Below are 15,737 nucleotides of genomic sequence, written 5' to 3'. Positions count from 1 at the left end.
TGTGTTTGTCAGATAATTTATTTGAAATTAGCAATCAAACTAGCTCTGAGCAAGAATTGAGTTGAATCTAAACCTGGTTATATTTATGGAGTAGGGTATTTTCCCCAAAAGAAACTATGGGATACTGGAGACTTTGATTTAGCATTGTTTCAAGAACCAATGGCTACAAATTAAAGCCAGCTGAATACAAATTAGGAATAAGGTGCATATTCCTATCAGAGCAGATGACTAGCCATCACAAGAAGCAGTGACAGTAACTGCTGAAGTCGTCAAAGCTGATACAGTTCTGGAAACTGTAATTCACTGTGATACAAGTTATTGGACATGGAGGTAAGCAGGTGGAAGTACACGGCTTGTGGCATATGGAAGATCAAAATAAAAAAAACCAAATGGTCCTCTTTGGCTTTTAAATCTACTAACATGTCAACTAAGTGGCCACCACAGCTAGTACTTCTTTGAATTCCGATTCAATTTAGAATCGACAGAAATAACACTGTTACAGTGGAAGAATAATGGTATGCCCTAAAAGAAATTGGGTTTTTAAATGTGTTTTTGTAAGGTAAAGAGCCTTATAGCTGTAAAAAATAGTTGCTAAATTTCTGGAATCATCTGCCTTTTTTTTTCTTCCCCCCTCCTTAAGTGTGATTAGCAGATTATACAGGGCTAGCTCTGTCATGCCAAGCCTATCTGCTCAGCTGGCCGTCCATACAGGCTTGGAGCAATCAAGTGAAGAAGCTGATGATTGCACTGAAGTCATTCAGATGTTACTACAACATTAACTTTGTATTTGTTTAGCGGCAACGGCACTGATTGCGAACACAGGAGCTCTGTTGCTCCTGCCATGTTAAAGATGTAGTGATTTATTCAGCATGCATATTCCATTTCAGCATTTATTTTTAGTGCTTTCAAACTCTGAAATTAGCCTTAAAACGGTGAGGTCTGCACTGACTGCTTCACTAATGGCATCAGCTTGGGAAGGAAAAAATAGCAGTACAGCTTACGAACTCACAAGTTTGGTTATAATAACATGAAGTTTAAAGAAGAAAACTGAGGTTACCATATTAAATCTGGAACTTCTATAGATGCTGCTGCTTTGCATTTAGTATGGAGGTCTGTGATAAAAGCCCAGGGACAGAGCTCGGTCTGTAAGGAGGAGATCATGCCAACGAGGGTAAATCAGAGCCGTGAATTTCAGGTTGGTTTGGGGTTTTCGTTAGATCTTCTGTTCTATATTAACACAGAACCAAATCCTTACTTTTTTCATTTGTTCTCAAACGTGTTCAAATTAGGCAATCTCCCATTGTTCAAACAGAAATGATCAAATGCCATTGCATTAGTGTAGCACGATGCGATAAAAAGGTTTCCTCTGTTTCAGTGTGCCTGCACAGCGCGCTCACAATATGGGCATACAGTGGGTACCAACTGATTTCAAAATGTTGTGTGATGTCAGCATTATATAATCCTCAAAAAATTACTTACAGTTGCCAGATAGAATTATGACCATGACTGACTAATCATGGGTTTGTTTATTTGTGTCCCGTGTCAGGACACTGAGTCCTCTCACCAACTGGATTGACTGAAATATCTCATTAAGTTTAAGCTCTTTCTTGTTAGGAAATAGGAATTTGGGGTTTCTAAGAATTTCTGGAGCAACCAGATGGCTTTTTTCCCGGATTGCATTTTTTTTAATTCATTATGATAAGTAACAGAAGTAAATATATGTGTTTGCATAGTGATGGACTGTGAGAACTGGGACCTTCCTGAGCACTCAGGGCACATTTAAATATGAACTGTCAAGTGAGCTAAATAAATGTTATTGTGCCAGATGTGTGACATACACCGTTAATACTCTGAAGTACCCAATTTCCCACTTTCAACAGGAGCCATGCTAAATAATTATGGATTAACTGTTTGTTGCAGAATTCCCATTTCTGGCTTCCAAATATATTTTAATGCCTTATGTAGCTCATTTTCAAACAGTGAAATCTGCCCACTGAGCCTCCATTGATAACTGCACATAAACAATTGGAAGGAATATTGTAATCTGGGAAATATCACCTGAGATGGTAACTCTGTATTTATGGTCACTGAGAGGAAAAAACCACCACCTACAAGAACTGTGGCAGGTTTGATGATTATTTCTCTTCTTTGGCACTCTTCAAACTTCTGGAAATAATGCTGATGAACTTTTTTCTTAATCGGACAAACATTACCTCTTATGATTCTTCCTGTCCCTCCAACTTTGTCGCTCTGCAACTGTTTGCAGATTGTGTTCATGGGAGACTTCCCCAGAATCACAGAATGGTCCAGGTGGGAAGGCCGCCCTGGAGATCACCTGGCCCAAGCCCCCTGCTCCAGCAGGGGCAGCCAGAGCTGCCAGGGAAGCGGGGTGTCTGGGCTCGGCATGTCCCCTGTCAGGGCCTGGGCCACCATCCCCTGGGAAGGGGGGAGGAGCCGGGAGGGAGCGGGGAATTCCCAGGCCACTGTTTCTCCCATGCATGCCCCTGCACTGCTAGGGAGGATCTGGGCCTGGAGGGCCCGTGCAGGGACACAGATCTGTGCTTTGAGGAGAGTCAGCTGTGCAGAGCAGTATAACTCACTAAATAGTTTATTGTACAATCGGCAATTGTAATAATTCTACTTAGTGTTTTTATTTATATTCAAATTAGGAAGCTGCTAACAGTGGTATTTCTGTTTTAGAACAATCAAAAGAATGTTGTAAGATTAATTTACTTAAGAGTCCTGAAAGAACTGTATTCCTTACATTGTGAATATTCAGCGACTTTTAATTATGAGTGACTGATGTGCCTAGTTTTTGTATTAATTCTAAACTGCAAGACCGAGAGCTGCTTCTTTTCTTTAGGGCTGCTGTGTCCAGCAGATACTGTTAGAGGATAATCTACTTCAGATAACAAAGGCTCCTAAAACAGGCAGAAAATGCAGGGGAAGATCTGTGACGTAATCTGCCTTTCGTGATGAAGGCAGCTTAACCTCACAGCCTGGTGATACCTCAGCAGTCTGAAGCTTAGTATAACTATTTTAGATATTTACTGTTGTACTTGAAGGTCATTTAAACAACCTGGTTTTAGAGTTGGTGGTTTTACTGCCTCATCCACCTGATAAACTGTTAGTCAGGAAAGCTGTGCTGCTTCTACTTGGCCTGTGGGTACTTGTAAGGCCTAGGTTTATATGTGAGCCTTCACAGTGTGATGGGAAGTCCCAGAAATTAAGCCCTAATGAATGGAAACAGGGGAGAAGCTATTGTACTATTTGCACAATTAAGCAGTGTGCCTTTGCATATCCCAGTATTTACTGTTTCACTCCCTGCCAGGGTTTAGAGCCTGATTTGTGCAAGGGGCACAGTACAAAGCTGGCAGTGTTCTTAGTCATAGGAGAAATGAAGCTCACTCGGCCAAGCCCAGTAAGGCTTCCCTAGGCTTACTGCTAGGACAGTTGAATGGCACTAACGTCCTGCTTGACACGAAAGCAATCTTCTGCTTTTCAAACAGCTTTGTTTATTTGTTCATTGCTACTCTTGAAAGTCTTCTTAAGACTTAAGTACTCACGGTAAGAAATCTTGGAGTATGGCTACTTCTGGGGTCCTTCCTCGCTTCCATCTGTCCTTTAAAAAATGTCATTAGCATTAAAAGTACATTCAGTGATGAAGATGTATCAGGTGATTCTTTTCTTTGCCCTTTTCTTGGGGACGAGGAGAGCAAAAGAAAGGGGAATCTCTGGGATGTGAGCACAGTATTCCAGCCTGAGACACGTTTCCATTGCCTTTGCAGAGCTTTGTGAACTTTGCAATTTGTTTGTGAACACAGGCAGGATCAAAGCTACAGTTTTTGCGTGAGGTCACAGTATAAAGACTCTTCATTTAAACTCTAGATGCTCCTTTCTCTGAGTGTCATTTGCTGTCACCCTGCAAACAGTGGAGCCACTACTTCAAGACATTTGGTAGGCGGGCAAGGTGCCACTTCTGTGGGGGCACATGGATTTCTCCACCTGCCTTGGAAGGCTTAAAAATGTTTCAGGACAGACATTTTCTTTCAGGATACAGTTTGGATAAAATTTCCTGAGTTTCTGTTAGTCTGTACAGAGAGACCAACAATAAAGATTGAAGGGATAGACTCTGTCACTTGAAACACATCCTCTACAGCTAAGGAATAATGGTTTTACTCTCTGTGAGCTACTGTAGTTATGGATTTGCTTTAATTTTGATGCTGTCCATTTATGATATCAGAAATTATTTTCTTCAGCTTAATGGGCTTAATTTGGTTTAAGAGGTAAAATACTACAGAACGTGCCGGGGTGGGAACACTGAGTAACCTTCCTTTGTTCTCCAGGGGACGGAGAGCTGCCCCAGTCTGCGCCTCTCGCCCCTACCCACTGAGTAACCGTGCCACAGGCCCTCATCTCTTACAGCACTTGGCACAAACTTAAAGGTGACATTACCTGTTGAGAAAAGCTCAACTGTCAGCGACAGAAATGGCCAACAGAAAATGGTGCAGGTGCTCGCTCTTTCTGTGGTGGTTCTCAATCATGTCTGCATCCTCAGTATTCAGACTTAACTCATCCTCCATGAATAGACCGTTGTGAAGTTGGCTGTTAAGTCACATAAGTCATGTAAAGAAAAGGAAATCATAGCATAAACATCAGATGTCTGAAATTTTATTCATATTATGACAAAGTGCCACTGGTGTTTTTAAATACAAAATGTATGGCTGCTAAACCTGGCAGAGGTTTCATTTGTTAAAACTTATTACAGATAATGCTACCGAGCATGAAAGTAGGCCATATATAGTATTTGTCTGTTCTGTAATTATAGGCTGATATGACATGAAAACCTGAGGCAAAACTACTGCAATCTTTAATAGTGTCAGGGTTTTACTCTGAAAAATGACTAATAATTCTAACCTGGGAAAAGACTACAGAAGTATCCACTGAGAAGCTCAAGTGGCAGGGCTTGGTAAGAGAACTGTTTACCACTGAAACTGCAGCAGCAGAAGTTCCGTATGTGGAAATGCACAATATACCTGCAGGTAGTAAGCCTTTAAGGTGGAGTTCCCAGGTGGCAGTATGTCACCATCTCAGCTGCATGACAATTCTCGAAGCCCTGAAAGACAGTAAAAATGGAAAAAAATTGTCTGTGCCAGTGCTGTGCATCTGTGTTGCGTTTCTCTCACACTTCTGTGTTTAAACAACGTAAAATTCTTTTCCTTGTTTTGGTGGTTGAGGTTCTCTGCTGCACTGCAGAGGTTCTTTTAACTAGTCCCTGCGTTAGACATTAATGGTGCTCCAGATAGATAGACGGTGCTGCTCATCTCTTGGTTTGCCATAATGAGTTCCTAATTAATTCACGAGCTTAATAATACCCCTAATAAGACTTTTAGAGTGTAATTATTTAACACCAAGCACAGAGAGGTTAGGAGGTCAAGTGGGAGGTTAAAACTGCTGCTGGAGGAAATGCAGCTAATAGGAGTAGGTGAAACCTTCAGAGCTTCCCCGTTGTCAGAGAGCCGTGACAGACTGGGGGCTGTCCTAGGCTGGTCCTTCCGCTTCCATCTGCACATAACTTCAGTGTAGCCACTCCACTGTAACTTAAGTCTCTCACTGGGTTCCTTCTAGCTTGGCATCAGCTACTCTGCTAGTCTAGACTAAGTGGAAGGACAGGTAGCCCACATTCCTAGCAGATCTGAGGTGATGTTAAAAATCTTGCTATGAAGCACCTCTCACTGCCTGACACCGAGAGTCCTACAGGATCTTTAGTTTCCAGCTTCACCTCGGTCTTGACAAGATGTCCCTCCCACTTGGGTTCTGACTGCAGCCTTTGAAGAGTAAAATCAGCCTGGTTTTGTTTAGGTCAGTGTATTGAGGCTGCTTGTTACAGATCATCTATAAACTTTACCACATGCAGAGGAAGGGGGGGAAAGACTTTCTTGGATCCTGACAGTTCATTTGATTTCAGTGGAGCTATGTCAGATTTATTTTAGGTTTGCTGTGGATGAATCAATCCCCATTCTTCTTGCTGTGGGATTTACTCCTTTGCATGTTGTAGCAGACTAAAAAACTACTACTGAGACTTTAAGACATTTAGAGCAAGTGGGTTTTGCATTTCGATTTGTTCTTCTCTCAAAGGTGCTTGCAAGAAAATCACTTTATAAACTTAAGCTTGACTGATGAACTCTTGTGGGTGTTTCATTGTGTTTTGTGAGGAAAAATAAGTATGTCCCTGCTGGTAGCCTAAGTAAACAAAAGATAATCAGACTTTCACTAACCAGCTTAGGTCGAAATGTGCTGCATATCTTTCTGTTTTCCTTTTCTGTACGTAATGCCTCACTTCCACATAGAAGTTTTAATGCCTGTATTTTACTGTCTTCGGCACCAAAATAATTACTTTTAGACAATTTTCATTGTATTTGCGTGTATTGGTGTCAATGTGGTACCTCTGGAAACCTTAAATCAAATGCATGCGTGATCCTAAGAAGAACGGGTGAGATCTGGCTCATCTGAAATTGGAAACAGGTTTGTGATTGCTTTCAGTGCAGGCAGGAAAGACGGTAGGGAAAGTAATATATCCGTAGGAAGCTGGGAATTCTTCTCAAAGTCGTACATGTAACCACCTTTGTTCCCTTCACAAAATGACAGAAGTTCACAGCACTTCTGGAAGCCAAAAGAATTAAAGGACCTCTATATTTTGTAGTCCTTGCTCCCTGCCACACAGGATTAAAGATGACAGGACTGGATTAAAAAAACGCAAAACTAAAGAAAAAGAACCCCCAAACCCTTGAGACCGAGGTGTTAGTAGAGCATCTTAATTCAGAAGGTGTGGCACTTGCTTGTAATTTGTCTGACTTATCAGTTGCAAACATAAAATTTTATCAAATTCAGTTTAGGAAAAGGGGTAATAATGGTAGAAATAGCACAATTTATTTTAACAAACATTCAGAAAGTTATACCACTAGAAGAAAACACATACCTTTTTTTTGATAAATGGTTAACTACCCGACTCGTCCCTGGCACTACATTTTTTTATTGTTACACTTATTATTGTAGTTCTGGGCATCCCAGTAATGACCCAGGAATGTGTTATGTTAAGTGCTCTACAACCTCGTAATAAGAAGTACACCCTTGACTTGAAGAGCTGAAGTCTACAAATGGAATATTTGGAATGGGAGATTGTGGCAGAGAGGAGAAAGGAATGCTAGCAGGTACTGACAGCATTCTTGGGTGATGTTTCTGGTATATCCGCAAAATTACTTTTTTTTTTTTTTTTTTTCTTTTTTTTTGAGACGTGGGCAAAAGGGAAATTCTGTGTAATGTGCAGAGAAGGATTAGTTCATTGGAAGATGCCAGCATTGCTTCTCCTAGCTTCCAGGAATCTTTGCTTGAAAAATGTGACCAATGACAGCTAGCATCCTGACCTAATTAGGAGCTGGGAGATAACCTGCTCATACATGCTAGGCTGGTAAGTAACAAGAGAAGGCGTTGAGAAGGGCTTTGGAAATGGTGACAAGCAGTTTATGCAGCCTGGAAAACAGAACTAGTGGCAGGATACTGCCTTCCTGCAAGGCAACCTGAAACCCAAGATTTCAAAAGCATTCAGGAACGATTTGAAGAGGGCATGAGTGCTGACATCAGTGAGGAAGGCAGCAAGGGTCAACTGAGTGGAAAAGCTGTATTTTAGAGACATTCTGCAGGGAACAAAAAAAAAAAAAAAAAAGGATGTATAACAAGATTTGATGAGTGTGGAAGAGGTTGGAGATGAAGATGTGCATTATATAAATGCATGATTACCTGAATGCGACTGTGCCCATAGTAATCTGAAGCACTTGGGTCTAGCTGTGAACAGGTAAAAAATCTGCTTTTAAACTCCTTGATGCTGAGCTACCAAATGCTTACACAGAGATGGCAGTGAACTAGCTCAGATTTCAATTTGGCCAGAAGGAGTCAAACCTGGCATAAAGGACAGACCGGTGCATCGGCATACGGGGACGATGGCTGAGTTTGTTTGAGGCGAGCATGTGTTGAAGGAGAAGGAAGCAGGGTAAGACAGACAGGGGATTCTGTAGGAATTCACACAGAAAACTGCAAAGGGTAAAGAGGGACTGGTGGGAGAGGGAAAAGGAAAATTCAGATCGGACAAAGTCACAGGAGCTGTAACACAGCATGCTTTTTAAAAAAAGGACACAGTTGCCTATGCCAGAATGGTTCCAGTTTATGTTTTTTTTTTTTACTGCCTTTTATTTCTTCCCTGTGGAAGAATTGTAGAGATCTTGTGCAGAGATAAAAGCTAAATCAAGAGAAGCTGTAGGAAGTGAATCAACTAAAATTTTCATTTATCCAGGTCTTGTTAATTCTGTAGTTACCAGCATTGGGAAGACTATGGAATTACGTCCTGAAAGTGTGTATAAAAACAACAATTGACAGTTCTATTCAATTTAAAAAGTGGAGCTTAAGTACGGGGGTTTTTGTTTGCTTGTTTTAAAAAAATCCAAAGCAGAATACCAAAGTAGGCAACAGCAGAATTGGGTATTCCACTGCAATACAGGTTCATGAATTTAAACTAAAAAGTCTGGCATTGAGTTCCTGTCTGTTTTCTATTAAAATAATATGTTGACATTTTTGTATCTTTAAGCCTGTATTTATAGCATCACACTGTATCATTTAAAGTTTCTGAGCACCTTGGCTTAATTGCTATCAAGTATTGCTGCTTAGAGTTCAAAAGTTAATTAGTGCACGGACAAGAAGAGGAGCAAGTAGGTCAGATGATCAGTATGCTAGTGGGTTAATTCCGTAGATACAAATCTAAACACTGAAGTGAAATCGTGGTTTCCTTCTTACACACTTGACAATTTAAGTCTAAATGACAGTGCTGCTACAGTTGGTATGCTAGCTGGTTTTCAGCTCATCAGTAAGACAAAAGTTTCATAGTGAATAGATCCTCAACATGGTAAAATACTGTTATAATTGCTTTAAGCTGTATCATCAGGCTGCAGCAGCTGAAAACCTACCTCAGAAAAGTAACATCAATCTTTTTAAGAGCCGACCCAGGGCTTAGTGGTAGCTTTCTGCAATCCTCAGCCTGTGTTCCTGTGCTTGTACTTCAGCAGTAAGTTTTTTAGGGCAGCACAAGATGCACTGATGCTGCTGATTGTGGCTCAGCCTCTCTCTCCTGTCACTTCCTACATGAATAGTAAATGGGAAACCTCTTGATTTTTATATTAATCATTAATTAATCTTAATTATTCGTTTGTGTTACTCATAATTAACTCAGATTCTGCCAAGAGTTTTCTTATCAGGGTTGAAGAGTTCTTCCACTCAGATGTGTTTATGTAACAAGAAATGCTGTCATAAAAGTCGGGAACAATATAAATAGCCAAGTAATGGCCATGTTAGCTAAGTCTGGAGTTACTGGAATGCACCAGACGGCTCTTCAGCTGGAGTTGTAGTCAGGTAGGAATCTGCTGTGAGACTTTGGGCCTAATGTGTTAATATATTGCTCCTGATAATAAATGGCTTCACGGATTCATCTGGAGAAAAATACGGTTCGAAGATGGAATAAAGCAGTGGTGAGTCAGGCTTCGTGTTCCTCGTAGTTATTATGCCAAAAGCAGGGTAGCAAATAATACTGATGGTGCTGAGCATTAAGTTTGCTTGTTATAAATGCAGGGTCATGTACCAGTCTCCAGCGTGATTTCATCTGGGAACATTGCCATAAGGATTACAAATGGCTTTCAGCCTGAAAACTGGTGTGTATTGCTTTAAACTTCCAACGGGGAGTTGGCAATTGATCCTTCAGGTAATCATCTTGTGTTAAGTTGAACATCTTACTCTAACTTTTTGCAACATGATAAACCAGGTCCCATGAATAATTTACTGCGACTGGCAACCCACTTCAGCTCTGAAGTCTTTACCAACTCTGGTGGCTTTTCAAAGTTTAATAATAAACTTGGAGCCAAAAATCTCATCACACTCTAAGTCAGTGGAATTTCAGTGTTAACTGCAGCGGGAATCACAGTCTGACCTTTTAGGGGAACTTCTCGTCAACAGCAGCTTTACATCACATCACGGTGAGGACAAAGCCGTGTCAGTGTCTGAGTAAGCAGAGCTCATTTACCTTCCCTTGTACTCTACTGCTTCGTGCCTTTTGTGCAGATTTTATCTCATGTAGGTGTTTGAAATATTTTTTTCACTGGGAAAAAACGTTGGCTGAATTACCTGAGCCTTCCTTGCTTTCATGGCAGATTTAGGATGCATTCTGTACTGCACTACTGCAACACAGCACGCGAGACGTGCGTATCCCACCCAAAGTATCGCTGTAGCCCTACAGGAACCTGCCACGGCAATCCAGCTGGTAATCTAGGAGGAACAGCAACAGCCCTGAGCGTGCCAGGCCCCGAGGCGGGCTGGTCTGGGCCCCTGACGGCTGCCCCAAGCTTTTGGGCCGCCCCATCTGGCTAGGCTGAGCCTTGCTCCCACCATGAAGGAACTGAAGTACTAGCAGGGGCTTCTGCAAATTGGTCTGAGCATGATTCCCCCCATGTAAACAAAAGTAGTCAGATCCTGTCAGATGATCTCTAAGACCAGGAAAGACCCAACTGCTGCATGTGTATGGCAGATTCAGTGTGCGTTACCTCAGCTCTGACCTTATCGATCACAAACTCATTTTTTTCTGATTTGGAGCATTCTTGCACAGATCTGCTGCTTGCTATGCTCACTTTGTGCCCCTGGCATTTGCATATGCTGTGCACATGTTTTTCCCAGTGAGCACTGGTTTACCAGAGGATGAACTCTTTGGCAGCCGGACGACGAGCTGTGCAAGTGGTATTTCAAGATGACAGCTGAAAGCAGAATTTGTCCCGGACTAGATAGATGGGGGAACAGAAGGGCAAAAGAACCCTTTGTTCTGACTGTAACAATTGAGATTTAGGGGAGACTGACTCCAGGCATGAAAACTCCTTTTTCTCTTCCGTGCTGATTTGCTACGTGAGATGCATCAAGAGGGAGGGGCAGTCCCTACATCACCCAGAAAAGAGCAAGAGTGTGGCTTGGTCCAAAGGCAAACAAAGGGTGAAGCTCCTTCTCCTTTATTGTGGACATGGCTTGAGTAGCAGACCCACATAGATAACTATGCAACGTCTAAGTATACAACTTCTGTTTTCATTGCAATATTGTATCATAAGTTTTCCTGATATTCAAGCAAATTCTCAGAAAAATTTAAGCTTAGATTATTAAATAGAAAAAAATAATAGACAGCAAGTTAGTTCAACTGAAATGCAGGTGGGAAAAACAGTCAGGATGCCAAATTTCCCCTAATAGCTCCTAGTCATTATGAAGTTTTCTTGAGAATCCTAGGCTGTGCAGCTCTCAACTACTGCTCATCTGTGTTTTCATGTTTTAGTTGTCTTTTTAGGACAAATAATTTTTGTCCTCAAAAAAAATTGTTTAGAAAATCTACAAGTATGCCGTGACTAAATCTCTCACGTCACGATGATTCTGGGAACTGTTTTACTAGTTTTATTAATGTGTGTGATACCAATCTGTTTGCTCGTCTTATATTTTGACTTCATGTGAATACTCAGAGAGATTATTAGCTGAAGCAAACAGGAAATGAAGCAGTGGCCTCAGACAGGATACTTAGAGGAAAATGAATTCAAGAAAGCCGTGGAATAATTGGTCCTGTATGGACCAGAATAACGGAAGGTGCCGTTTTCTCGGCACAAGGCTATTTGCAGATCAAGCTTCTCAGCACATATAAAAAAAACCTGGAAACAGTTTATAAAACGCCCCCTTTTACAGTCCAGAGGAAATGAAGGTGATTAGTTAAGAGGCTGTTCTTCAAGAACAAAAGCCAGACTGAAAGGGAGCCTTGTGGCAGAGCCCTGTGTCAGGCTTTGAAGGCAGCCGATTCGCTTTTCAGACCCAGGTATGAAGCTTTTGTTACTTTAATCATTGGCTGGCTGCGGATCTTGCGGTTAATAACACCAGGTTTTGTTCTGAGTAACTTGCTCTGCATCGCTGCAGCCTGCTGGGGGGTGCCCAGCGCGCCTCCGACCCCAGCACCTGCTGAGCCCAGGGCTCAGGCCCCCTGCTCACTCGGATACGTTGTGGATCAGAAATCCTGCCTGCGTTTCTATAGACTTTCTATCTGACAGTAATGCGGAATCCTTATCATTTCGCTTTTTGAGAAGATAAGTGCCTTTTGTCAAACCTAACATCTCCTGAGTGGCCCAGGAGATAGAGTTGTACCTCGATACTGCTGCGGCAAAGGAAAGAGAGGGTAAAGTGCTGTGGGCTAGAACAGACTCATCACATTTACGGAGCCTTATTTTGTTACAAGATATAGGAGTTGGGTTTTTTAATCATGTGCTTTGATACCAACATCCAAGCAAGATTTTTTTTCTGTAGAAATTCAGTAGCTCCTCAGGGAGTACGTATGTGATGGCCATGTGAAAATGTGTGGTTGTGTTTTGCTGAGGCTGTGTCTTCAGTGAAAGTGCAAAGGAATTTGAATGAATGCTGTAAATCAGCATACAACAAGTGCCCTGACTTCAGTGGACTAACAAAATGTCTGGCTATTGAGTCTCCAGTCCCTTGAACAGGGACTGCTATGACAGTTGCTGCTGTAGCAGAAATGAAAGGTCCAAGTTCTCAGGAAAATTTTCAGAGTTACCCCAATGACTTAATAGTCCGTATTCAGTCATCTGGACTGAAAGAAAGTAGTGGAGCGATTGTTCAAAAATCACTTTCCTAAACGACTACAAAATTTCTGTTTTGTTGTGTCCGTTGACGGGGATGTTGCAATATTGTAGGAACAGATGTCCTGGTAAAACGTGCCTGTATCTTCTGAAGTGTTTTAAACAAAAGTGCCTCAGTTGCTCATTTTGTGCTGAAATAAGACTGCAAACCAGTTTGAGTACTTGTTGATATGTTTGAAGAAGTACTGCCGTGGGCATTTCTCTATTTAACACTAATTTAAATCACAACTACAAACTGCCTTCCTGTATCACTACCTCAATCTCTCCAAAACAAAGCATCTGGATAGATCTTAAATGTATCTCAAATAGTCGCTGTTGGTCTGTCTAGAAAGCACCTTCTAAATGTTTGTCACTCTTCTAAAGCATCCGTTTTGTTGCAGGGATGTGAATTACCTAATTTATGCATGGAGTCTGTTGGGGTGTGCTCTTGCTAGTCCTTCCACAGCTCTTACAAGTCACTTCAGTCACAACCAAGCATTTTGCTACTGTGCTCTGCTAGGTTTGTTTATTTACCCTTCTCTTCTCCTGTAAGGCGTGACCCAACTAGTCAACTTTTCTCTATTCAAACCTAAAACCTAGACTCACCTCAGTTTAGCCAGCTCAGACTTCTGTTATCATTTCATCATTTCTGTGGGGTGAAAAGAATGAAACTCAATGAAGGGGGTCAAACCTTTGATTAGTGTAAACCATTAATAGCAACTTCATTAACTTTTTATGCAGCTACATCAGTTCACATTTGCTGCGGATCTGCCCCACAAGTGTTCCAGGAGGGTAAAGAGAGGACACAGTCTCGCACACAAACACCACCATTTGTTCTGATCTGTATTTAATCCCTGCATTGACTGATTTCCACGTTCAAAGTTGTTTTACGTTAAGCTGCCACATCTCTCCTCAGTCCTGGTTTGTTGTGTTTCTTTGCTTTCTCTCCTAGTTGCAATTAATATTGTATCAGTTTTCACAAATAAGAACACACACATATAAAGCAAGCTACAACATCAACAGTGAACAGATACCGGGAGACAGTACCATCAACCTCTGGGAACAGAGAAGATTCCCAAACACACACAGCACCATTTCCAGCTCCCTTTTGTTACAGACACGTGGAACGGATGCAGCAGGATGACTGGGACGTTAGCTTGGTGCTTCTGCCCAGCTCTTGTCTGTTTGACTGATACGAACCGCAGTTGTCAAAGCCTTACACCTACCGTTATCAGATAAGGCTACTAAAGCGTGATGCTGCAATTTCATCTTTCTCATGGTCCTCTCAAGAAAAAGGTCTGACTTTAGCAGAATTAATTCTGTTTGTGATTAGCCAACAGACAATCCCAGCATAGTCCTGTGTTATCTTTCTCGTAACCGGTTATCTTCAAGAGGAATGATATCAGCTTTGGCAAGCTCACCTTCCTTCCCCTTCTTTTTCTTTCTTCTAGAGAAACCTCCCACATATCTGTTTGTAGTCAGAGTGAAAAGAATTTGTGTAATACGGCAGTCTCACGCTTCGGTCCTGAGTGTAATCACAGAGGCCTATGAGAGCACTCCCTTCGCTACAAATCCAGAGCAGCCAGTGTCTGGTCCCTTCTGCCAGTCTCTTGTGTCTGTGTCTATTGTCATATACAAAATGAAATGAGAACAAATAGCCTGAAACACGGCCATTCTGTTCCCTCTCCTGCCATGTATCTGTCAGTCACCAACTGTTAATAACTTTTTATTGTATATACTGGATTCTGGTTAGCTGCCTCACATTTGGGTTTTTGGCATTTGTTTATAGAAAACCTTCATTTCTCTCTCTGTGGTCTAAAAGATTGAGATCCTTTCTGCTGAACTGCTGTGCTGCTGTTCTCTTTTCTTACCTCTCCCGTTAGGTATTCTCCTCAGATGAAACAGTCTAATCAGAGTTGATGGCAATACTCAAACTAACCCCCTTCCTGCTAGCGGGTGTCTCTGAAGACCCATGGTGCATGATCATAGGAAACAGAAGTAAAAAGGCACACAATGAGACCACAGTCCCTTTTGTTTGAGCATTTCCTATTCAGTAGTTAACCAACGTTTGCTTGTTGGCAACAATTAATTGTTAATTTAGAACAACTTTTTAAAATGTTGTGTTGCCTCCTGCATGAAAGGAAATAATTTAAAAGGCACTATGGGGTCAGCCTACTGCTCTTCAGCATATTTATCTTTGCCATTAGCTTTTTGGTAAAAGTGCTGCTTCTGTCTAGAGGCCACAAATCTTGTTTGTGCTTCCTGTTGCAGAATGTTTATTACACAAGCAATCAGCAGCTCCATGTGGGTGTTCTGAGTCCCACTATCGACGATGATGACAACAGATGCCTGGTGGATGTGAACAGCAGGCCCAGGCTCATTGAATGCAATTATGCCAAAGCCAAGAGAATGAAGCTTTACTGGCAGTTTACTCAGGTAATTCTTACTCAGCAGACATTTCAGAAAGTTCAAAAGCTCTGTTTCTGGATCAGAAGTGTGAGTAATCTGTTTACTAACAGAACAGAACCAGGTTTAGCCTTGCTTTCTTTGCACAGAGCCAGGAAGCCATGTTTACATTTGATCCCAATGTCAGCTATCTCAGGAGGTTATAAAACTTGTATTTTATTTTCTGAGTTCACAAGAAATGATTTGTTTCTAAGACAGAGCAAATGCTACAGAATTACCTCAATGGGGAAAAAAAAAAAAAAAAGTTACTTTTGTAGAGTCAAATGCAAAAAGTAACCTATTTAGGAACAAACAGATATTTTTTGCTGTTTTGGTTTTTTGGAGGTAGCAACTCAGAAAAGGGAGTAGTGGATCACTGATGGCAACAGCCTCATCACGAGCTACCTTTGCAGTTCCTGACTTAAAAAGACTAATGCGCGCGTGTGTGTGAACAAGAGAGAGAGAACAAAAGAAGTGCAGGTAAAGGCTGAGAAGTGATTTCACAGCGATGAGAATGCTGACAGGACACCGAGTCCAGGCCTGGTGTCCACA

At 41.6% G+C, this 15,737-nt stretch overlaps 1 protein-coding gene across 2 annotated transcripts in view; it reads left to right on the top strand.

The window, feature by feature from the left end:
* Positions 1 to 15,737, top strand: part of GALNT18 (polypeptide N-acetylgalactosaminyltransferase 18) — a 308,217-nt gene that overhangs the window by 276,156 nt on the left and 16,324 nt on the right. The window contains exon 15 of one of the 2 annotated variants that reach the window (XM_074918426.1): positions 15,012 to 15,176. The exons of the other annotated variant lie outside the window; for it this stretch is intronic. Within the exon in view, the coding sequence (XP_074774527.1) occupies positions 15,012 to 15,176 (165 nt within the window). The remainder of the gene's footprint in view (positions 1 to 15,011; positions 15,177 to 15,737) is intronic. 2 annotated transcript variants of the gene reach the window in all.

This window comes from Athene noctua, chromosome 14 (assembly GCF_965140245.1).
Source record: "Athene noctua chromosome 14, bAthNoc1.hap1.1, whole genome shotgun sequence".
NCBI lineage: Eukaryota > Metazoa > Chordata > Aves > Strigiformes > Strigidae > Athene > Athene noctua.
This window is presented reverse-complemented; position numbering and strand designations above follow the sequence as displayed.